Source organism: Rhamphochromis sp. 'chilingali' (genome assembly GCF_963969265.1).
Source record: "Rhamphochromis sp. 'chilingali' genome assembly, chromosome: 6".
In the NCBI taxonomy this organism is placed as follows: Eukaryota; Metazoa; Chordata; class Actinopteri; order Cichliformes; family Cichlidae; genus Rhamphochromis; species Rhamphochromis sp. 'chilingali'.
In genome coordinates, this window is record NC_137933.1 from 29,631,335 (window position 1) to 29,657,046 (window position 25,712).

Genomic DNA, 25,712 nt, shown 5'->3' on the forward strand with positions numbered 1-25,712 from the left:
TGTGCTTTTTATACAATGAGCATTCAACCTAATATAGTACCTTCTGCATGGATGGCATATTTATGTTGAGGACTGCTTGCAAGCGTATTTCTTTAGCCTCTGGGTTGGTTTAATTCCTATATTGCTTCCTTAGTTTTAGAGGTACACAAATGGACAGAAATACAAGACCAAATCTGTTGGGTTTTTTTTTTTTGTTTTGTTTTTTTTTAAGGATAACAGCTTCAGTATAACTTGGAATTAATCCAACAATGAGGTCCACATGAGGAATAAAATGTCATTTTTCAAAAAGATATTCATTACTTTTTCATTGCTATTTTCGTTTGTACAAAACCTCCCATACTGTAGTTCAGATCTGACTGCGAAGGCCCCGGCATGTGATTCACACAATTTTTGCACTATGAATACGACAATTGTCTGCCTGGAAGAGACCAGTCTGATCACATGATAAAAGTGATGACTCGAAATAACTTTGGATTGATTAACAGTGGCTTCTACCTCTAAAGGTACGAGTGAATCCAAAGGGCATAACTAAGACACCAGATTTTGTACCTGTGGGGGTCAAGGGCACTTTTTATTCCTTTTCATTAGTCACACATCTGGACTTGCACTTGCACTTGATTAAAGTTGCAAGATCCTCCTGTTAAAAGCCTGGTGGATTGTGAATTGTGTGTCACAGACAAAACAGTGCTTCTTAGTTACAGTGTAGGTAGTTTATTTTCAACTTCTCCCATGAAGAGAAAGTAATGCAGCTGATACAAAGAGAGAGCACCAACTCAATGTTCTTGCATTTGCAAAAAACTCTTCGTGAAAACACTAGTTTGACAAGAACTGGCATACTAACTTGTGATTGTACAGTAGGAAACCTAGTACTTCAGTAAAGGAACACGCACTTGATTGGACGGTGACAATTCAATTTACTGTACAAAGACAATTGCAAGAGAACTACCTCAGGCCTTCTACACTAGCTGGTGATTTCCAATCTCTGATTGTTGCTTATACAAGAACTGTTACCCTCAAATGAAACTCCATTTAAAAGTCTGTTCGACTGGATTAGAAAATTATCCGAACTATTTCTCAGTTCAGTTCAAGGGGTGCAATTTTTCATGCTTTCAGCTGTACAGTCATCTTTTCTTGTTTAAGTTCACCGGAAGTTTAAAGTTTGGGTTACAGTAACTGTGCACATTCAGTCAATAGTGGAAGAAAATAGCCTGGAAGACATAACAGAAGAAGCGCCCGTGTTTGAGCACTGTCTGTTGACACATCCTTGAAGTCCCTTCGGCTCTTTGGCAGCTGCGCTTGCAGTTAGTTCTTCCCTGTTGGCATGTGGCAGAACAAACTAGATGACTCAGTCCTTCTTTCTAACTGGACATGATGTTTCCTTTCTCACTCATTTTTCCAGTTTTTCTTACTCCATGGGTTTGTTTGTGAGTTTGTGTATATGTGTCTATTTTAGAATGTTTAAAATCCAGCGGAGGGTGAGAAAAAGGGAGGGCAAAAATGATGACAATTAAGTTTTGCTATGTGTGTTTTGCTGTCTCTGTCTGTTTAGTCCCCATTCTCTCCACTTGTCTTTCTCTCTCGTGGAGTGTTGGGGCAAGTGGAGTAACTGGCTTGATTCTTGTCCTGGTCTGTTTTTAAGATATCTTCACTCAGGGCTGATGACTAATGGCTTTAAATTTAAAAAGGACAGTCTTCAGCTATCAGGCTGCCAATACCCCATCACACATTCTTTTTCCATATATCTGTCTACATTCTACATACATCTATGCACAAATAAAATCACAAGCATACAGTGTAGATTCAGGCATCTGTACTATGCAAAAGTCTTGAGCAACCCTCCTTTCTTTATATTTTGTTTTTAAGGAACTAGACTTTCTTTAATTTGTGGTCTTTTTCAAGTGGTCTTGAGCAGTTCCTCTTTCCACTTAACAATGACCTATGAATTATTCAAACATAAAAAGGCACCTATAGCTTGAGGGATCCCCCAGTGTTGTGTCTACATATGACAGAGAACTTAGCAAATAATTAATCTTAGATTGTAACCTTTAGACACTTTGTTACCAGTAGTCTGTTAAGGAAAAAAAAAGGAAACCGAATAAACTGAGGAGGAAAGAAAACGTTGCAAGCCTAAAATACTATCTATAGCAGTCTTTAAGAAATAGGAAAACCCATGAAACAACTAACACAGGACCTGAGAGTGCATCTTGCCTTTCAACTGAGACATCTACTGTTCACTGAAACCTCATCAGAAATGGTCTCAGTGGATGGCCTACTATCAAGAAGCCACTGATAAGAAAGAGAAACATAGAAGTAAAGTTGAGGTATGCCATATTACTCAAGAACTGGACAGAAGATCAGTGGCAGCAGGTCTTGTGGAATCATGAATTCAAATTTGAAATTGTTGTTTCAAATCATCACTAAATATATGTGAAGAGGTCAAGAGGGGTACAGCATATATGTAGCATATTTCCTTACACATAAACTCAATGTGCTTGACACAGAAGATAAAAGCTTTAAAAAGCTTTGTAAAGAAGTAAAATATAAGTTAAAACACACACACATAATCACATACACACAGTTAAATGCAAGTCTGTGAGAATAAAACTGTTTTGAGTCTGTTTTTTAAAGTGATAATTAACCTCAGGCCAGCAGATAACCTTTTCCAAACAACAGGATCACATGATCACGTAAAGTGAAAGTATTCTCGTTAGCCCGTTACAGTAGATCTAATTATGGGAACAGTTAAAAGATCTGCACTCAATTACTTGACAGGTATCACTTGATTATATACACAAAACAAGTCAGTGAGTGTCTGCAGCCAATGTAAAACATGGTGGAGGTTCAGTCATGGTTTGGGCTGTGTTTAAGCCAGTGGTTTTGTTAAAAATGATTTAATTATGAACACAGAAAAATTACCATTAGATTTTGATTCAGTGTAGAAAGCACCTGACTTGAAAAGGCTTTGCTTCTCTGTATAGCAATGGTCCCAAATACAGTAAAAGCAAACCTGGATTAAAAGAAAAGCACAACACGAATGAACAATATGGATTTGCCTCCTCCATCTCACCATTAAAGAATCAAGGTAGTCATACCAAATACTGACTTTCAGCCTCATTAGGATTGTTTTTGCCTTGCATACTGCATCTACATGTATGTTTTTACTAGAGATGGCACGATACCACTTTTTTATGTCCGATACCGATACCGATATCATAAATTTGGATATCTGCCGATACCGATATGAATCCGATATAGTGTTTTTTAATCAACAAAGCTGTTTTTTAAATATCTTGCTGCATTTTGTATAAGTTCATACTCAAGTTTAAAACAACAACTACACTAAAGCTATTCTGTTATACCTGTATGCAAAAAAAAATATTTCATAGTTCAGCAATACTGATCAATCTAATAAACTTAAACCTACACCATCCTCCCTATTCTGGTATTTTAAAGAGTACTTAGCATAAATATTAAGCAACCTAACTAATAGGGTTCCAACTCCCAACAACAACAAAAATAAATAAATAAAAAATAGGGAACCACCCCTCACGCTCCACCTCATGATGCTTAATCGACGTAATCAACCTTAATTTGATGCAGTGTGAAAAAAAATGCACAGAAATCAATTATTTTTCAAGAAATATTAAATAGATTCAACATCTTTCTTCAACAAAATTGCAGACTGCACAGATGGTACCTTCCCAAAGGAAAAAGTACTATAGCTTACTAGGGTATATATATTAGACTTAATAGTCACTATATACAGTAATGGACTTCTATTCATTTTGCATCAAATTAAAACTTTGGGTGTCAGATAATTATTTATTAAAAGCTAGACATTTTAAATGAGAATAAGAAAGAAAAGTATGTCTTTGTGCCCCCTTTTCCCTGTTAATGCCCTATCGGCCCCCCTGGCTAAACTTTGCTAGATCCGCCCCTGCACAGTTACCAGCGTCAGCTACTTAGAAAAAGATCCTGGAGTAGAAAGTTATATTAAATAAATTCTAACAACAGCTTATCAAGCTTAAACGTGCTGCTGTTGTTTATCCGCTGGTTTCCTCTTTCTGGTGCAAAGTGGGCCAAAAGCAAACTAGAGACACGGACTGCGACAGAAAAGCCGATCAGCTGATCGTTAAGCAGTTTCATGATTGAAGTAGCAGCAAGAAGAGGCAGTCGTTTGTTAAGCTTAACGCAGGAATGCTTTACAAACATTCAGAGATGGACTTACACACTTGCTTTACTTCTCTCGGGATAACTTTGTCAGAGATGAAATGCCGGGTTGCTAGCGAAGCTCCAAATGCTATCCAGACCACCGACAGGTCCCGCATGCCACAGCCGCTCTATCACGTGATGCATACTGCTCCAACGTGCTAACGTTCTGAGGTGAGTTACGGCGTGTCGCAAGTTTTGTGAGCTGCTTTCGTGATATTTAATGGATCGGATTACATTTTTTATTTTTCTCCGATATCCGATCCAGTAATTTAGGTCAGTATCGGACCGATACCGATACGTAATATCGGATCGGTCCATCTCTAGTTTTTACATGTCAATAAATCACCTTATCGAGTTCCCCTTTGCCTAGGAAAATACAAAGGGTGGTTGTTGCACAGTACAGTATGCAGACGTACAGATAAACTCTTTTTCTTAAACACACACTCACCAGTCTCATATCCCCTGCAGCAATTAGCTATGACAGGTCAATTAACAGGCTTATTTATGAGCAGGGGATGCCTGCTAGTTGTGTTGTAATGATTCCAGATACTCTTTGTACGTGCATTGGGGAAATTGAATTCATGATGAATGTGGGCTGAAGGTCTTAGCTAGGGGCTGCATTTGCTCATCATTAACCATGCCTTTGCTACCCAATGTTTCTTTAACTATTAAAGGGGAAGCGAACACTAAACCCATGGGCAAAGTGTATGTTTTAAGGTTCTTCTGTAATACTGTATTGGCATGGTAGTTGACGTCAATGTTTTGAAGTGCAACACAGTTGTTAAATTGCAGTAAGGTAATCTCTTTACCCATGAAAACAAGCATCCACTCTTAGCACATAATGCACATACAACAGAACAAATCATACTTTTTTCAGAAGTAATATAAACGGTCACGTATTAAAACAATATGAAAGCTCTACCATTGAAACTGCGCAGCTCACTGAGGTTCATTTAAGTTGAGATCTCACTCTGAAGGCAATAGTATATGTTTCATACCATGGATGGGACATTTTGCAAACACTTGCAACTAGTCAGGGAATACACCTTTTTCCTTGTGACCAGTGGTTCCCAGGGGATCACTGACAGGTCCTTGGGTCTGTGTGACTTAGGCATAAGGTACTAACATCTGCTGGTTATCAACAGCAATTATACAGCCAAGAAAAAGACAAAAAGGAAACTGTGTGTAAGTGTTTGCAAACCAAGTAAAAGGTACTTTACAAAAAGGGTATGACAAGATGGAGTGAGTCAGGTGGGGATGTCTTTATTTCATCAATAAAGCCCCTAATGCAGCTTAATTATTCATCCACCCCATTTATACGTGACTTTGCAAAGGTAGATGAGGCAGGATGGATGAATAAGGAAGGATGCATGAACGATAGGGGTCGTCTCCTTGGCAACTGAGGGTTGCCTTGTACATGGCTGGTGTCTCTCTCTTTAAGGTGTACACTTTTTGTTCATATGCATGTACTGCTTGTCTGGTTCAGCACATGTCTTAGAGACTTTGTGCATTATGCCATTACTGTCTTTCAGATTTGTTGTTGCATATATATTTTTTCATATTATATTTGTATTTGTGTCCTTTTTTATGTATGACCCTAAAATATTTCAACTTTATTAAGAAATGGAAGGGTTCCCAATTACTCCTCACTGAGCTGTATTTTAGGATGATTGCACTAATTCTAATTTTTAATTCTTAACACTCAGCAAGAATATTTAAGAGTGCTCGGCAGCACAATCCTGACAAAAATACAAAGTACACGACATCAGTCAGTCTGTAATTCTGAAATTTTTCAGAACATTTTCTTTTTTCTGACTTATACAGTTTAATGCCTTTGCTGCCACAGTCTAATATCAGAAAACTCACTTGTACAAAACTTTTCGGGTATGATAAATATTGAGAAAATCCTATGGGCTATTTTAGCTTCGCTCCTTTAGCTAAAAACATATTTTTCTTTACCTTTACAACAACAGATATTCCAGTATTTCGGTGTGATCTATCTGTTCAGCTCATACATGCACACATACACACAAACCACTGCTGTGTAACAAATGGAGTTGTTTAATAATGTACAAAGCAAGCAGCCTTGATCCTACGAGCCAGCCAGAGGAGGTGAGCTGATAAACATACTCTTTCTCTCCGTCTCTCACTTTGCCTCATTTCTTACGACATTCTGTTATGTTCCAAGCTCCCCAAGGGCCTGATGAAATGAAATAAGAAGGGTGAACCCCATTTCTCCCTCTGCTCTATACCTGTCTGTCTTCCTTGAGTTACTCTTTTGAGCAGCCCATCCTCCTCCTCCTCCTCCATTCAGCTCCTATTACTGCTCTATCATTAACTGAGAATTACCAGCAGGCCAGTGTAAGGCCACAGGATCACTCTGAATTATTTGTTTCCTACATGGTTTAATTAATACATTATTTAATTAATATGTTTGGAGCATCTAAGAAGGACAACTTTTTAGATAATTTTGATAGATTAAAGTTGTGTTTGATCAAACTTTATTTCTTTCCCTGCCTTTCTTTCTTTCTTTTTATGTATATAAGTAATTAACACACAAGAAATGTCATCATTCAATTGCAAAATAATTGTAAATCTACAAACAATGGTGATCATCAAATGAAAATCCCCATTATTAGCCAGTTATCACATTAAACCCCCGAATCTGGCATTAAAACCCCTCAAAATGTTGAGATTACTATAGAAAAGCTATAAAAAAAATGGTTGATCAATAACTTTTGCTGTTGTCTTTGAAAAGACTTTTATACATATCATAAAGGTTTTAAATGCATGGCCCATCTCAGTGGTTAGTCCTGCCTGCCACTACTCTCTGTTGCTGTGGGTTTTCAAGCTATCCTGTTTTCCACCCATCCTCTGTATGTGTCTTCTTCTTCCTCTTTGTATGTCTTTGGGGAGTGCTGGTATCCTCATAATCAATAGTAATGACTTGAGCTGTCTGCTCACGGTGGGAATTATGACACAATTGGTGTTGTTGTGTTGTACTGCATAGCTTCTTTTTTATACACTCAGTGGGTCTATTAAGCCCATTTTGCCTTTTGCTTTCAGTTCACCGCTTCAAAAACTCTTGATAGGAGGAGATGAGTGTTAAAGGGGGATGGTGTTTTCGCTACAAGGATGTAGCTAGATATTGCTGTGTCTTCACAAGGATATGATGCAAGGACCAGCAGCCTTTAGCAACTAAATAATATCTAGAAAGGATGGATTTTTAACGCTTATTTGCGGTTGAAAACAAATATGCTTTCTGGTACTGTCTAGGTGTGTTATAAGCTCCACGCCTAAATGACTTAAGGCTAAGCAAATGTAGAAAAGATAGTAAATTTCCAGTTGATTTCTGTGTGATATTCAATACATTTTTATTTATTTATTAATAAAACCTTCCCACAGTTTTTAATGGGTATAAGACTGTCTGCAGTGCAAATGTTGGGGATTTAAAGATTAAAAATTACAGTTGGAGAATTTTCAGGCATCTTCTGCTGCACAGATTTTGGTGGTGCATGATAAAATGAATCCCCATTTTATGGGCCATTTTGTTAAAATGAAAAGAAAAACTTTATCTATTTATTTATTTAAAAATTTTGGACTCCTCCACCCCAAAAAAGGAAGAGAGAAAAAACAAGTATATAAATCATAGAAATGTTACGTAATTAGGGATTCATTGCACAAAGCTCAGAGAGAACTATAAGACTGTAAAATGTAAAGATGCGTACCACTGTGGTCATAAAGGTATATACACTGAACAAAAATATAAACGCAACACTTTTGTTTTTGCTCCCATTCCCCATGGGATGGACGTAGAGACCTAAAATTCATTCCAGATACACAATATAACCATCCCTCCCAAACAGTGGTCACAAATCAGTCCAAATGTGTGGTAGTGGGCACATCTGCTATATTGAGATAATCCATCCCACCTCACAGGTGTGCCACATCAGGATGCTGATCTGACATCATGAGTAGTGCACAGGTGTACCTCAGACTGCCCACAACAAAAGGCCACCCTGGAATGTGCAGTTTTGTCTCACAGCAAAATGCCACAGATGCCACAAGCAATGAGGGAGCGTGCAATTGGCATGCTGACAGCAGGAATGTCAACCAGATCTGTCGCCCATGCATTGAATGTTCATTTCTCAACCATAAGCCGTCTCCACAGGCGTTTCAGAGAATATGGCAGCACATCCAACCGGCCTCACAACCGCAGACCTCGTGTAACCACACCAGCCCAGGACCTCCACATCCAGCAGGTTCACCTCCAAGATCGTCTGAGACCAGCCACCCAGACAGCTGCTGGAACAATTGGTTTGCACAACCAAACAATTTCTGCACAAACTGTCAGAAACCGTCTCAGGGACGCTCAACTGCATGCCCGTCGTCCTCATCGGGGTCTTGACCTGACTCCAGCTCGTCGCCGTAACAGACTTGTGTGGGAAAATGCTCACATTTGATGGCGTCTGGCACGTTGGAGAGGTGTGCGCTTCACGGATGAATCATGGTTCACATTGTTCAGGGCAGATGGCAGCTGAGAATGTCCCAGTTCTTGCATGGCCAGCATACTCACCGGACATGTCACCCATTGAGCATGTTCGGGATGTGCTTGACCGGCGTATACGACAGCGTGTACCAGTTCCCACGAATATCCAACAACCTCGCACAGCCATTGAAGTGGAGTGGACCAACATTCCACAGGCCACAATTGACAATCTGATAGACTCCATGCGACGATGTGTTGCACTGCATGAGGCAAATGGTGGTCACACCAGATACTGACCGGTTCTGGGTCCCCAGACCCCCAATAGCGCAAAAAACTGCACATTCCAGGGTGGCCTTTTGTTGTGGGCAGTCTGAGGTACACCTGTGCACTACTCATGATGTCAGATCAGCATCCTGATGTGGCACACCTGTGAGGTGGGATGGATTATCTCAATATAGCAGATGTGCCCACTACCACACATTTGGACTGATTTGTGACCACTGTTTGGGAGGGATGGTTATATTGTGTATCTGGAATGAATTTTAGGTCTCTACGTCCATCCCATGGGGAATGGGAGCAAAAACAAAAGTGTTGCGTTTATATTTTTGTTCAGTGTAGGTTATCTGTGGTATTTAAATTATGCTTAATTAGTGGTAAGAGTATCAAAATGTGCCAAGAAGATATCTAAACACCATGACACCACTACCACTATCCTGAACCATTGATACCAGGCATGATAGAGCCATGCCCATTGTTTATGCTAAATTCTGATCCCAACCAAATGTTGCAGCAGAAGTCGAAACTCATCATACCAGACAGATTTTTTCCCAATTTCTGTTGTCCAATTTTAGTGAATGCAAATTGTAGTCTCAGTTTCCTATTCTTAGATGACAGGAGTGTGGTCTTCTGCTGCTCTAAACCCATCTGTTTAAAGGTTTGATATGTTGTGTGCTCAAAGATGTACTTCTCCATGGTGGCAACAAGTAGTTATTTGAGTTACTGTTGACTTCTTATCAGTGTGAAACAGTCTGGCCATTCTCCTCTGCTATCCACCTCTATCCAAGACAGTATTTTCACTCAGAACATTGCTGTTGACTGGATATTTTCTCTTTTTCGGATGATTGTCTATAAACCCTAGAGATATCTGCGCTGAAAATCCCAGCAGATCAGCACTTTCTAAAATACTCAGACCAGCCTGTCAGGCACCAGCAATCATGCCACTTTTAAAGTCACTTAAGTCACCTTTCTTCCCTATTGTGGTGCTTGGCTTAAACTTAAACATGCTGTGACCATACTTGCACACCTAAATGCATTGCCCCATGTTTATATATTTGCATTAATTAAGTCATATTAAGTCTAATATGAACTAACATGCAAGAATCTCAAGAATTTCTCTTCCAGCTTATATCAACATGAATGAAATGTAATACGGCCTCTATGTGCTGCACAAGATGTAATCAACTAATTCTTAAAACCAACTCTTAAAAATCTAAACCCATGTTCTGATTTTCAAAACAGGAAACCACGCTTCGTGTTTCTAAATCCTTTTGACTTTGGATGTATGCAGAGACAAAATTTGTGTTTCAAAGTGACCTAGGTTTCAAATTCAAGTAGCTTTGTTGGTGACGAAGGCTAATTCTCCATCTAAAGCTGAGCAGCCTAGACTTTGAATTCTTTCCCCAGGGTTAAAATATAAGGGAGTTATATGTTTTGTTGTTTTTTGACTACTGTGGCGGAGGTGTGGTCTCTGGCTCACTGCACCACCCCTCCACTGCAGCTGAGCCAGGGGCTAAAATGTAATTAGCCACCATCCGTGCTTTTTAGACTTGGAACACACTAGAGTATGAACCCTGAATATATCTCTAATAAAATTACTTGTGTCTGGTAATAGCTATAATAGAATAGTCTAAGATGATAAATTCGTATTAATATCCATGCAAGTTTAAATTACTTACTTTCATTGTCAACGTGGGTTTCTACAAAGCAATCTGATGATATGGTTTGACTTTCCCTTCTTCTAGCATGTCTAAACAGTAGCTTGCTCTTTTAGCCACTATTAAATAGCCCATCGCTGAGTTGGTCAGTGCAGCAGTGGCTCTGTCTGTGACTATTGCTTTGAATGTAAATGTTAATTCTTTTTTCTCTGCCACCAAAGAATCCATTTATCCAAATTCAATAGAAAAACAAACAGTGGTAGCCTTTTGTGTCTATTATCTGTTATCTCAAATGTACCCTTTGAACAATATGATTTTCTAATTCGCTTGAATTCCCAGAGGTGGTTTTTGATGTGGATGTTATTGAGTTCCACGGAGTGCAGAAGTGACTGCGTATTGACGCATGTTTCATTTCTGCTTAGTGTTGAGAGCTGTCCATGGAGAACACAAACTCTCTAGTCGTGTGCACACCTCACTGACTGCATACCCAGGAAGTCTTTGAGGTGCTGCCACTCGGCTCTGCATTTCCTCTCTCTTTGTGCTCCATCCAACAAAAGTAATGATGTATTGAAAAACAGCTTTCCTTCCTGCCTCTCTACAACAGCCCGGCCTCCTGCCCAGTAATAGCAGCGATAGGCTTCAAACCTCCATGAACCGGCATACAGCAGGTGTACCTAATAGAGGGGTGTATGTTTTGTTATGATATCAGTATAACTGTGACCATCTCTCTTGCACTCTTTTACTTTCCCAAGCTTCCACTCTTCAGGTTACTTGTAAATAAATTCATCTTAATGAGGTTGTTTATTGAGACCAACTTGTATAGCAGAAATTACATGAACACATAAAATCAATGGAGTTGCAAAGAAGGCGGTAACGTGTTGTAGTAGTATTTGTGTCCCTACTTGCTCCTCTGTGGATTACCCAGAGGCCATCTGTGTTCCTAGCAGTGTTTGGTACCTGGGGGGCTTGTTGGAAACCAGGCCAACCCACATTTGTGTGCCTCACATTGCACTGGTATTTTAAAGCTCTCTCTCTCTCTCTTTCTCTCTCTCTCTCTCACACACACACATAGACACACATGTGCATGTAGTCTCTCTCTTTTTTACTCCCTCGCTCTCACAGCTGTGTCCCCTCTGGTATGTGGATAGCACATCAATGGGAACATTAAAGGTTACAAGGCGTGACAAAACGACACACTCACAACTTCAACCTGACACTTTACTGCACACCCTTTGATCCTGCATTCACACACTCATGCACGCACACACATGCGCAAGTTTTCTATCTCACTCAAGATCCTTCACACCCACACGTTATGCAGTATAATAACAAGAACTGGAATACAGAAAATTTTACAGTTTTTCAAAAAAAAATGATGTCATGTTTTTTTCATGAAGGGTGCAGATTTATTTATTTATTTAAATATTCAGAAAATGTAAGACAGAAATATCAGCTTTATTATATATGACATGTATCTTTTATGATCACATTTTTTTGTCCCAGAATTTGATAACTGCATAATTTACAACAGCTCTCCAACTTGTCATTTCTGTATAACTCGGGTGATGCAAAAATGCAGGTCACCAAACACAACTACCAAGGTTTAGAAACTCTGAGAAGCACATTACTGTTGAGGCCCCCACAAAGTGCCCAGCAGTAATATTTAAATGTGAGACAATGTCGGTTCTCACATTTAAACTTGCTGGTCAGTTATGTCTCTGAGCCATATCCAAAAACTAAACATATAAAGTCATTATTTTGCAGTGACAGGATATTGTATACAGTATCCTGTCATATAAAACGATACAATATATTGTATTGTTTTATTCATGCTATTGTGTTTGATATCTTAGAGAAAAAAAACTTTGCTGGTCAGATTGTAATATGTAAATGAGACTGTTAATTAATAGTTTTGCACCTTTCTTTGTTAGTCATTTAGCTTCAGTTTTTCAATTATCATACTCTAGTCTCTAGTCTATAAAGATGTTAATTAAGTGTTTGTAAAGGTACAGTACATGTGTGCATATGTTAAAGAAATCACACTATGGCTGGCAAATATACAAAGAAAACTGGAATTAAAGGAAGAAAAACCATAAATAAAGCAAAATGTTTACGACAGTCAAGCAGCAAGGAAATTTCATTGTAGCATTTATAAATTAAAGGATCGTGGCCTTGTGGCGAATAAGCCTTTTCACTTGAAGACCACAGAATTTTCTTTACAGCCTATACGGAAGAAAATCTTTTTTGTATATGTGAGCAGACCTGTTAAAGCCATACAGCTTGTGCTGCTGGACTTGCTCCCTCGCCACCACGCAATCAGCGTCAAGGTTCTCCTAATTATTTTATTTGTTAATTCAAAGAGGATCTCTCATTCGGGGAATAAATTAGAAAGCAAATGGGGAATAAATGATAATGCTCTTGTACTTTCCTCCCCTTTGTGAATGAAATTGAATTGGCTCTGTGTGGAGAGAAGTAGAGAGAAAATATAAGAAAATGATTAGGGTACCTATGTACTCATGGTATACAATGAGAGTATGTGCAGTTTTTCTATCAAAATTACATTTGTATGCATAGAGACACCTGCTCCTCGCTCTGTTGTTTTGAAATAACTGGTGGATTATGTGGTGTACTCAAGGGTTAGTTAGCAGCTGGAGTAGAATATATTGGAGTATATAAGAAATATATAAGTATATATGAGGCCAAATTGTGCAAGAGCAGATCTAACTTATGCTAAGTAAAGAAGAAAACTACTCTAAAGTTTAAGTTGTTATTACGAGGTTACAAGTGTTATTATCTGCCCACTAAAGTTAACTTGCTGTTAGATACTAACAGGACTCATAGATTAAAACACAATAGCAGAATGCCTCAAAACTAAGATCATGTTAACAGTGTGTTTGCACTGCCATTGTATATGTTTTGTTTTGAGCACATGTGGGGTTAGGTCACTCTTTTCTTCTTGCTGGGTCAGAATCAGGTTAATTGGACCCACCCTTGCTCTGGCTCGATATATTTACACACAAATTGATAGCAAGCCTGCTCAGTTGATACTTTAACCGCAGCATGTTGCTGTTAACAGATGGAGTTTTTAAAGTGAACCCATTCATGCATGCCTCCCCTCCATGCTTGCACCTGCTCGCTTGTTAACCTGTAGGTATACAGACATACTATGCAAGTAGAGTGTATGCAGTTTTTTTTATTTTCATTAGTATTGCATTCCTTTCTATAGTAACACCTGCTCCGTTCTCACTTTTTTGAATAAATTGAGGGTTAAATACCTTGCTAAAGGGCTGCTAGATGCTGAAGTTTAAAAAAAAGTTATTGCTGTATACTTCAGCCCATGTAGGAATTTTCACATGGAGCTGTTTTCTGTTGAAAAAAAAATTAAAACAGAATGAGGCATTGGAATTGCAGAAACACTCAAATATTATTACAAAGCAACAACTCTGACTATTGTTTTCAGAATTAAAATTATCAAGCACTGGGGTCTGCAGTAAAAGTCAATAACAACTGCAGTCAAGAGAGTTACTTTTGTTGTTATTTTGGAGAAACAAAGTTTTCTTGTTTATTTGCTTTTCCCTCCTCAGAAGCTAGACAGAATACACTTGGTTTTTGATTAGCTGGGTGCGCTGGGCTTTTGGTGCCTTGGTACACCACAGTAATTAGGCTGTCAGTCAAAACCAGATGGCTGGTGGCTAAAATGGGGGGAGTGTTCAGAAGAGTCTCCTGCTTAGTTTTCTTGTTGTGGGTCCAGAAATGATGTTAGGACAGTGGTTCTTAACCTTGTTGGAGGTACCGAACCCCACCAGTTTCATATCCACATTCACCGAACCCCTCTTTAGTGAATTTTTTTAATTTTTTTTTTCAAATTCAAGACATAGATATGTTTTTTACTGGTGCACAAAATGAGCCGTGCATGAACATCACCTTGTTCAAAGAACAAAACCAACACAATGCATGAACTTACAACAAATTACATACCTGCAAATCAGTGTGACGTCTGCTGTTGCCTTTGAGAGACCAGTTCAGATATGCGTGGCTTCACCTTGGCAAGTCTGTGTCATTTTCAAAGAAAAGTCTGTTCCTTTTCTTCATTTTTATATCCAGCATTGTCGAAAAGGATTGCTCGCAAAGACATGTTGTAACAAATGGTATAAAAAAAATCCAGAGCTTTCTTAGCAATAATTGGATACTTGTCCATTTGTCGACACCAAAACGTTGAGAGTGTTGTTGTTCTGAAGAGTTGCTGTTGAACCTGGCTCTGCTGAATTTCAATGATTCCGTCAAGGTATTCATCATTGACATCTGCTGTCTCAACAGCAAACGTGAACGGCTGTCTCACCCATGCTGGATATGACTCTCTTGTAGGGAAATATCTGTCGAGAGACTTTGCAAGCTCATCTAAGTGCGTTGCAATTGTTTGCTTCAGTTCCGTGGATACAGAAATATCTCCGATTCCAGACAGATCTTCGATCTTACTTACAAAGTTGTCCAGAAGGGGGAAGTTTGCGAAGTTGTTGTTCTCTGTTCGTCATTTCCATAACGTTAGCTTTTTTTGATAAGCCTTCAGCTGTCCTTCCGCTTCTATGATATTGACTCCACCACCCTGCATCTGCTGATTGAGATGATTGAGAGCTGCGAATATATCAGCCATGTACGCTAAAATGAGAATGAACTCAGGATTTTGAAGCAATCTGCATGACAGTGTTGGTGCTCTTGCAAAAACAGGGCTAATTCCACATGCATGGCAAAAACACGATTCAGCACCTGTCCCCGGGATTACCACCGAACATTAGAATGGTACAGAAGTACCTCAAATTCAGAGCCCATTTCTTTACACAGCTCACTGAAGATGCGGTGCCTCAGAGCACTATTTCGCACATAGTTCACACATTCCACCACAGTTTTTAACACTTCTGCCATTTTTGGAGGCAAGGGTTTTGTTGCCAATGCATGCCTGTGCAAAATACAATGAGTCACAATGATGTGTGGTGCATCAGCTTTTACTAGCACACCAAAACCAGAGTTTCTTCCCAGCATGACTGGAGCTCCGTCCGCCTCTGTCAGTGCACCCCAGAGTGGCTGTGGCTACAATGTAGCTTGCCATCACCAGTGTGTGAATGTGTGTATGAATGGGTGGATGACTGGATATGTAAAGCGCTTTGGGGTCCTTAGGGACTAGTAAAGCGCTATATAAATACAGGCCATTTACCATTTACCATATACAAACTGCAGAAACCATGTCCCGTGAAAGATTGTTGTCTCTGAAGAAGTCATCCACAAGCTTCTTCACATCGGCTGCTTTAGTTGTTGTTGTAAGAGGCTTACAAAATAAAAAATCTTCTTTAATCATGTCATCTTTCACATAGCGCACGAAAACAAGCTGGCTTAGATTAGCAACGTCTGTGCTCTCATCGAGTTGAAGGCTGAATTTTGCCGGGCTTGAAATCAGATCGGCGACTACTTGAGCCAAGATGTCTTTACTCATGTCTTCTATTCTGTCGCTGACGGTGTCATTTGAAAGAGGAATTTGGGATAATTTACCTTCGGCCACTGTTCCGAGTATCAGATTTGCCATCTTTAACGCAGCTGGTTTCACAAGTGTTTCACCAATGGTGTATGGCTTGCCCTGCTTTGCGATCAGATAAGCAACTTCATACGATGGTGTGAGGATCGGTTTGTTAACGGGTACAAATCCAAGAGCAGGCAGAGTGGGCCTTTCATTGAATCTGGCTCTCTTCGCCTTGAATTCAGTAAGTGTTGTGTTCTTGTATTCCCCATCTCTATGCAGCTTCAAGAAGTGTTCCTTTAGTTTTGCCGGTGCGAGACTGGAGTTGCTCAACTTGGCGTTGCAAATCATGCAGATAGGACGCTCACTCCCATCACGTTCTGTAGGGGGCGTGTCATCACAAATTTACACGATAATTCGGGTGTGTCTGGACCTCTGCGACCTCTGTGGTGGAGGCTCTGCCGAACCCCTGAGACCGACTCACCAAACTCCTAGGGTTCGATCGAACTCAGGTTAAGAACCACTGTGTTAGGATATGACTGCAGCTTGTAAATTCCTGAGATGGGAGAATAAACTAGCATGTTGCTATCTGTAATAGATGTTTCCATGTCTTTATTTAATTAAAGTATTCATATTTTCTATAATCATTAATTATATGGTTGTTGTTGTTATTATTGTTATTATTGCTCAACTTCAGATACAGAAAGTAGGTTCTTTAGAGTAATTAAATTAGTTTTGCATTTTAATTTTAAATTCATTTTTACAAAATTTAAGACGTTTTAACGGAGTATCCAGTCCTGTGAAAAACTAAGTATACTTTTACTGCCTTTATAGGTATTAAGAAGTAGCAGGTGCTGATAATAAGTAAGCATCACCTTAATAAATTTTGGCAGATTTGGCTGGTTTGCCATTCACTTCAAACCTGGAAATGCTCAGAGAATGATCAAAAACCAAAGAATGATATCTCAGTGTGTGAAAAATTAAGTTTAATGACACAATTAGAAAAAGAAGAGCAATTATGGCTTATTTGGAAGGGTTGCTAAGATTGCTCTCTAAAAAGGACATAGCTTAGGTTTTAAAAAGACTTCTAGTTCAGTGTCCTTTGGAGAAATGAGATCAAAGTTGATATATTTTAGCATAACACCACATTTGGCAAATACCAAACACAGCACATGAGCACAAACACTTAACACCTATGGGGATGGTGATTTGGGCGTGTTTTACAGCCACACAAATAACCCCTGTATGCCAAATCATTCTGGAATCAAATATGAGGCCCTTCATCCCAACAGCTAAAGGCTGGCCCGTAATGAGTCATGCAAAGAACAATGATCCTAAAGAGAGCCGAGAGAGCTGTGTATCAACAATGCTTGAAAACCTAAATGAAGTGAAGCTACACCGTAAATACGAGCGGGCTATTCCTCCACTTCCACCACAACAATATGAGACACTGATAAAGACATAAGGAAGCAACTACTTATTTTTTAGTAAAGGTTGTTTTGCAAGCAACATCATGGAGTGTACAAACTTTTGTGTACAAAGTGTACAAAATTCTGGCAAAATTCCTCAGTGGCCATTCTGTGAACTTTTGCTGTGTTTTTGTATATATTTCTCTGGACATACTCAGCTAGCATTCATCTGTTGATGTTTCTTTTCTAAACAGATTGTGTTTGAAGGAATTCGAGGCTCGGGTTTTGAGGGGGATATTGCCATTGACGACGTGTCTATCACCAGAGGAGAATGCAAGCAACAAAACACTGTAGCCAACGCAGGTAAGACAGGTAAGATATTTTGTGATTTTTGTGTAGAAATATACTTAATAAACAAAGAAGCACACAAAAGCAACTTTTGGAATTTGTGGTTGGGTCATCTTCATACGTTCAGAGAAACTCCAAATAAGACAGGCAATGCCATTCTATTAAAAAAATGTATAGCTTTGATATTATTTTCAGCAGAAATACATAAAAATCAACGACTTACTAAGAAAATGAATTATCAAACTAAATTCACCTGAGCTGGATTAAGTTAAAATGAAAATAAACTAAGGCAATAGAGAATTTAATTGCTATAGAAACCATATTTTTAGAGCTGTCACGATATGAGAACTAAAAGTCTTCTGTAGTGTATGGGAGGTGTTGGAATATAGAGCACAGAGAAAATATTGTCTTTGTGTGGGATGTATAGAAACAAGTGGACACCACAGGGCACCAGCATGGAGGTAAGCTGGAAGGCTCATCATAATTTGTGGTCCTTCTTCTTCTTCTTCTTTAATAACTGCATTTATCTTGCTATCTTTTCATCCTCTAACTGTCCATACCACATCCTGCTGCGTCTTCCACACTTATTGTCATTATATCTATTCTTGTTTCCTTTTACCCTACATTCTTCATCTATCCTGTATTCATCAGCATAGCTCTGCTCACTGCTCTTTATCTTTAAAAGCTTGGGTTATTTATTTTAGAAATGTAGAGAAATTACAGAGACACTGTGTGATAATTAAGGATTTAGATAAGAAAAGAAGATAAATGCAGAAACATATGCACAAGAAGAGGAAAAAATGTTTATACACAATAAACTGACCAATCAAGTTTGCATGGTAAGTTAAATCAAGCAATCTGCTCCTAGTAGGGGCGATCGTGGCTCAAGAACTGGCAGTTCGTCCTCTGTGGCTACAATGTAGCTTGCCATCACCAGTGTGTGAATGTGTGTGTGAATGGGTGGATGATTGGTTGTGTAAACCGCTTTGGGATCCTTAGGGACTACGTAAAGGGCTATACAAATGCAGGCCATTTACCATTTAATGTATCCTAGGTCAAGCTAAGCTGTACTCATAATATTATTTTGTTACATACAAATACTGTTTGACACGAGCAACTTTAGCAAGAGGTGGGAATCCAACAAGAAAAAGTGTCAGTGAAGCAGTTTCGGTCCATGTAAGTGTGTGGAGGGATTCCAATAGCCTGCAGGTTAGAGAAGATATAGCAAGAGAAGAGGTCAAAAACACAGTGTTCAAAATTATTTATATATATATTTGTTCATTTGCATGTATATGTGTCTGTTAATATAAGAAACAGCAAAACAAAAACAAATGGAAAGTGATCCAAAAGACAAAATATGGCTACCATCAGCTGTCCTCTGCAAACCAAGTCATGCAGGCAAACACGCACACACACACACACACACACACACTAATAGGAAAAAAAAATCTTTCTATCATAATATATTGACCCTACAATTTGACCCTACAATTTGATTAACCAGTTTTAAGTGACAAATTTTACACAGCCCAACATGAAGAAAAAAAGATTGAAATACACTCTTTACTAGGACTCGGAGCAAAATAGGAAGGACCCCAGGTACAGACATAGATGAAATACAGAAGCAAATGCTGTGTGTTGCATTATAATATACAGCGACATGTACTTAGAATGTTCATGTTAACTTTCGCCAGAAATTATTATGAAAAAATATTAGAAATAAACAAAAAGAAAAAAATTGAAAACACACAATCTAATAAATTATTAACATCCTCCTTTTACCTCCTCAAACCTTGAGTGTGAGTTGGTGTGTCTGAGTGTGCTGATGATTGTCTGCTTGGATGTGCAGTGCAATCTCACACATATGTGCATGTAACAACACTGGCGGATGGAGTGAATAATGGATGAAGGTGAAAACAGGAAGAGGAAAGCTCTTGAGCTCTCAGAGCGGGCGCGTGTGCATTTGTGTCCTGCAGGTTTTATGCAGGCAGAGACTCACAGTGCAGACAGATGGGCAATTATCAGGCAAGTAACTAAAAAGTCTTTGCCACTGCAAGAAACAAAATGCATCTGTCTTGGGTACAAGCTCTACCTCCATGAAGTTGGTGAGGTAAAATAGGAATTAGAGAAGAATAAACCTACACTCAAAAAAATAATTCATTGGATCAACGTAATTTTATCTTGCCAATTATATTCCATCTAAAAAATCATGTTATATTAATCCATCTTGATTGGGTTGTTTTAACACGATATATGTTTGTAAGTTTAACATAATATTAACAGTAACATTCCATTAATTTGACTTTTATTCAAACAAGTTGTTTGTACCAACTTAGTCTAATTAAATTTAGTTAAAGTCATGTTATATTGTTTAAACACATACATCAAAAGTCAGTCTTGTTACATGAACTAGTACAATATTTGTTTGTTACACCAGTGATAATCTTATTGAATGAACAAATGTAACTTCTGTCTATAGTACATGTTGTGTTCATATTACATAATGTTCAACAAAAAATTCAACAGACTTAGAGCAACTTCCAATCCAGCTATCCTCTTATCTTTATCTGGGCTGCGGAAGTGATAAGGTAAGAGGGGCAGGGTACATCCTGGACAGGTCACCAGACTATTACATAGAGACAAACAACCATTTGCTCTTTAACACCTTTGGGTAATTTAGAATCACCAATTACCCTTACCCTAATAACTGAATGACTTCTAACTGTGGAGGGAACCAGAGTACGCAGAGAGAACCCATTGCAAACTTGGCCAGATTGAACCCAGGACCTTCTTGCTCTGAGGCAACAGCACGAGCCACCATGGCGTTGAGCTGTCAATACAGACTCAACAAAAGTAGGAAAGCTATGCTTGATGCAGAATTTTCTTTACGTTTTTGTCCTTGACAAGTTAAACCATAGTAAATAGTAATACAGGGAGTGCAGAATTATTAGGCAAGTTGTATTTTTGAGGAATAATTTTATTATTGAACAACAACCATGTTCTCAATGAACCCAAAAAACTCATTAATATCAAAGCTGAATGTTTTTGGAAGTAGTTTTTAGTTTGTTTTTAGTTTTAGCTATTTTAGGGGGATATCTGTGTGTGCAGGTGACTATTACTGTGCATAATTATTAGGCAACTTAACAAAAAACAAATATATACTCATTTCAATTACTTATTTTTATCAGTGAAACCAATATAACATCTCCACATTCACAAATATACATTTCTGACATTCAAAAACAAAACAAAAACAAATCAGCGACCAATATAGCCACCTTTCTTTGCAAGGACACTCAAAAGCCTGCCATCCATGGATTCTGTCAGTGTTTTGATCTGTTCACCATCAACATTGCGTGCAGCAGCAACCACAGCCTCCCAGACACTGTTCAGAGAGGTGTACTGTTTTCCCTCCTTGTAAATCTCACATTTGATGATGGACCACAGGTTCTCAATGGGGTTCAGATCAGGTGAACAAGGAGGCCATGTCATTAGTTTTTCTTCTTTTATACCCTTTCTTGCCAGCCACGCTGTGGAGTACTTGGACGCGTGTGATGGAGCATTGTCCTGCATGAAAATCATGTTTTTCTTGAAGGATGCAGACTTCTTCCTGTACCACTGCTTGAAGAAGGTGTCTTCCAGAAACTGGCAGTAGGACTGGGAGTTGAGCTTGACTCCATCCTCAACCCGAAAAGGCCCCACAAGCTCATCTTTGATGATACCAGCCCAAACCAGTACTCCACCTCCACCTTGCTGGCGTCTGAGTCGGACTGGAGCTCTCTGCCCTTTACCAATCCAGCCACGGGCCCATCCATCTGGCCCATCAAGACTCACTCTCATTTCATCAGTCCATAAAACCTTAGAAAAACCAGTCTTGAGATATTTCTTGGCCCAGTCTTGACGTTTCAGCTTGTGTGTCTTGTTCAGTGGTGGTCGTCTTTCAGCCTTTCTTACCTTGGCCATGTCTCTGAGTATTGCACACCTTGTGCTTTTGGGCACTCCAGTGATGTTGCAGCTCTGAAATATGGCCAAACTGGTGGCAAGTGGCATCTTGGCAGCTGCACGCTTGACTTTTCTCAGTTCATGGGCAGCTATTTTGCGCCTTGGTTTTTCCACACGCTCCTTGCAACCCTGTTGACTATTTTGAATGAAACACTTGATTGTTCAATGATCACGCTTCAGAAGCTTTGCAATTTTGAGACTGCTGCATCCCTCTGCAAGATATCTCACTATTTTTGACTTTTCTGAGCCTGTCAAGTCCTTCTTTTGACCCATTTTGCCAAAGGAAAGGACGTTGCCTAATAATTATGCACACCTGATATAGGGTGTTGATGTCATTAGACCACACCCCTTCCCATTACAGCGATGCACATCACCTAATATGCTCAATTGGTAGTAGGCTTTCGAGCCTATACAGCTTGGAGTAAGACAACATGCATGAAGAGGATGATGTGGACAAAATACTCATTTGCCTAATAATTCTGCACTCCCTGTACATACACGTGGTGTGTGTATGGTTGTCTGCCTCTTACAACCCCAGTGATTTTCCTGTGGTTTGACATCTCATATGATCTTGTGAATTTCGTGAGTCCAGGCAACTATAACCACTCTTCCCAGATTGTATCGTGTCATCTGAACAAGAACAAATTAAGTTTTTGAATTTCATGCACATCCAACATGATTTAACTGCGTTCACCATAGAAACATGAAATTATTTTGTTCAAAATGCAAGTTAGACTTTTGTAAATGTAGCAACCACCCAATTTACTTTTTTTAGTGCAACTCTGTCAGTAATTGTACATTTTCATTTATGACTTTGAGAAAAATGCAACTTAATTTAGAATACATAACGTTAATTCGTGACCAGGTTCTAGGCAGGAAGGCTAGGTACAGACATTTACCACTTCTGGCATTGAACCATGGAGCACACATTTATAACTGATTAACAGAAAGGTACAAGTCTGCGTCATAATTGAAACCTTGTGCAAAATATAGATCTAAACCTTTTTTAGGTTATCAATGAAGAGATAGATATTAGGGGGGTGAGATGAAAAGTCAGTACTATGGCACTTGTCTGCACAATATGTGACAGGAGTACATGTAGATGTGACCAGCAGCATTGCCCTGCTGTGATCACACTTATGTCTTTTACATAAAGTTCATACACCCACACACACTCCCACGCATACATGTGCGTCCACCTTGGAAGTGTTTTGAGCAGGTGCTTACTGTGTATGCGACCACTGCAGCTGCCGTATAAGCATACTCACATGCACATCTGCACACATTTACTTCAGGTCAGCTTTGTGCACACACAAGAGACTTTTATCCTAAATGAAGGATGATTGCCTCTGACATGTTTGGTGCAACTCCACCTGCACAAAACACAGAGCCCCACCTGGCTCATATGTGTTTTATTGCAGGAGAAGAGGCAGTTTACTTTAAACTGAAATCTTTGTTGTTTTTCTGTTGCTCTTCTGTCACGCTGGTCCATTCTCAAATAATTAAACAAAAACTTTTTTAAAAAAGTGCATGAACAGTACATACAAAAGGCTGAAATTAGTCCAAAAAGACCTATTGGGCAACGACATGCAGAGTTCTGGTAGTGATATTAAATGTCTGCCTATGCAGTAATACAAATGGAGCTTTATCCTATTTTTCAAGGTTTAATTTAATTTGTGCGTAAAAGTTCCAACAGAAAGCTCATTTCTTTCTTAAAGAAAATAATACTGGAAACTACAATATATTTGATTCCATTGCTGCACGCAGCAGGCAAGAATAAGCAGCCAAAATAGAACTGAACTTAGTCGCACAGATAATAACGAAGTTAAAACCTCAGCTTACACGCAAGGTTTTAACACAGATACTAATTAAACCCCACAGGGCACACATGTCAGACACACACACAGGTGATCAAATTTATTATGAAAACTATACCAGCCTTCTAACTGTGAATTTTCATGAGAATGAGGAGTCAAGATATAAATAAACCCATTTTTGCACACTTGACGAGAACGTGTCCAAATGTGGATATTATTTAACTCCACCCAATAGCCAGATTGAGATAATCAAAAACCTTTGCAACACAGGCAGAACTGTGGAATTACTGCTTAATTATTTTGTTAACCTGTGCTGGGCAGCTTATAATAAGCTCTCTAATTTGATAAATTTACGGGCACTGATGTCCAAAGTTTTTCAGCAGGTGTGTGAGTATCTTTTGCACCATGGTTATCCTTAGTCATGCTTTTAATCGCATTTTGGAGCATAAAAGACGTGCAGCGGGGGGGTCAGAGGGACAGCGTATTTGAATTTATTTCACACAACTTTCTGAATGACAAATTTCCAAGTAAAATATCAATGGCAAAAGTGTTTCGACATCTTTTTTTTCCCATTTGCCAGGGGGTGCTGTGATGGCTGCCTTTGGCCAGAGGCAGTGCTGCAACACCTCCAGCACCCCTGGTCTTGGAAATAGGACGAATGAATGAGTGCGTAAAGAGAACATTTGCTAAATGAAAGGGAGGAAGCAAGACAAAAGTATTTGAAATACAATGTTCCAATATCAATCAAAAATCAGAGCTGTAGTTAAATAATGAAAACCATTTGCAAACAGAACCACCACATAGGATAGCAGATGAGAAAATCATGTCATCATTTACAGTCGAAAAAGAAACGTTATGTGATTTATGGCAATAAGGCCTGAATAATATCTTTTTTTCAGTTTCTTAGTACAAGTGACTTATGGACGGTTCATCAGATATGCCAGTGTTTACCCAGAATTCTTATTAACTCTTTAAAAAATTGGCATTTGCAGCCACATTTTCTACTTTTTCTGAAGGGAGAATATTATAGAGATTATTACTACAGAGGGAAGCATATTTAACTGCATTACACATGGAAAGCCCTAAAATCTTGAATAAAGCATAAATGAAGAATTTTTAATTGTTAAACCAATTTTTATGGTTGATGGGGTCGCTTAGTGATCGAGTATTTCATGCATTCTTTTAACGTCTGTCAACTTTAGTGGAAACATTTTTTTCTAGTCATACTTTTTAGTTAATTTTGCTATATTTTTACTTCTAGTTTTTAAAATGATTGTGTATATTGATACTGTTTTGATACTTTCAGTGTAGAAGTTGCTCTTATCTGCTAACCTCTGGGGCAGTTCTCTTTACAGTGTGCTGCTTTTTGATTGGTATTTGAATACCACCTGGTTTTACATGTTGTTATTATTATTGTTTTCTTAAATTATACTAATGGCGGCTTGCTGAAACTTGTATGTCTTTTAGAGATGGCACGATACCACTTTTATGTCCGATACCGATACCGATATCATAAATTTGGATATCTGCCGATACCGATATGAATCCGATATACTGTTTTTTAATCAACAAAACTGTTTTTTAAAATATCTTGCTGCATTTTGCAAGTCTGCAAGTTCATACTCAAGTTTAAAACAACAACTACACTAAAGCTATTCTGTTATACCTGTATACAAAAAAAATATTTCATAGTTCAGCAATACTGATCAATCTAATAAACTTAGACCTACACCATCCTCCCTATTCTGGTATTTTAAAGAGTACTTAGCATAAATATTAAGCAACCTAACTAATAGGGTTCCAACTCCCAGCAACAACAAAAATAAATAAATAAAAAATAAGGAACCACCCATCACGCGCCACCTCATGATGCTTAATCGACGTAATCAACCTTAATTTGATGCAGTGTGAAAAAAAATGCACAGAAATCAATTATTTTTCAAGAAATATTAAATAGATTCAACATCTTTCTTCAACAAAATTGCAGACTGCACA

At 38.7% G+C, this 25,712-nt stretch overlaps 1 protein-coding gene across 1 annotated transcript in view; it reads left to right on the forward strand.

Moving 5' to 3' along the window:
* The window catches only part of mdga1 (MAM domain containing glycosylphosphatidylinositol anchor 1), a 218,108-nt gene that overhangs the window by 183,338 nt on the left and 9,058 nt on the right, over window positions 1–25,712 (forward strand). Inside the window, exon 17 of the mRNA XM_080885851.1 lies at window positions 17,805–17,913. Coding sequence (XP_080741977.1) covers window positions 17,805–17,913 — 109 coding nt within the window. The remainder of the gene's footprint in view (window positions 1–17,804; window positions 17,914–25,712) is intronic.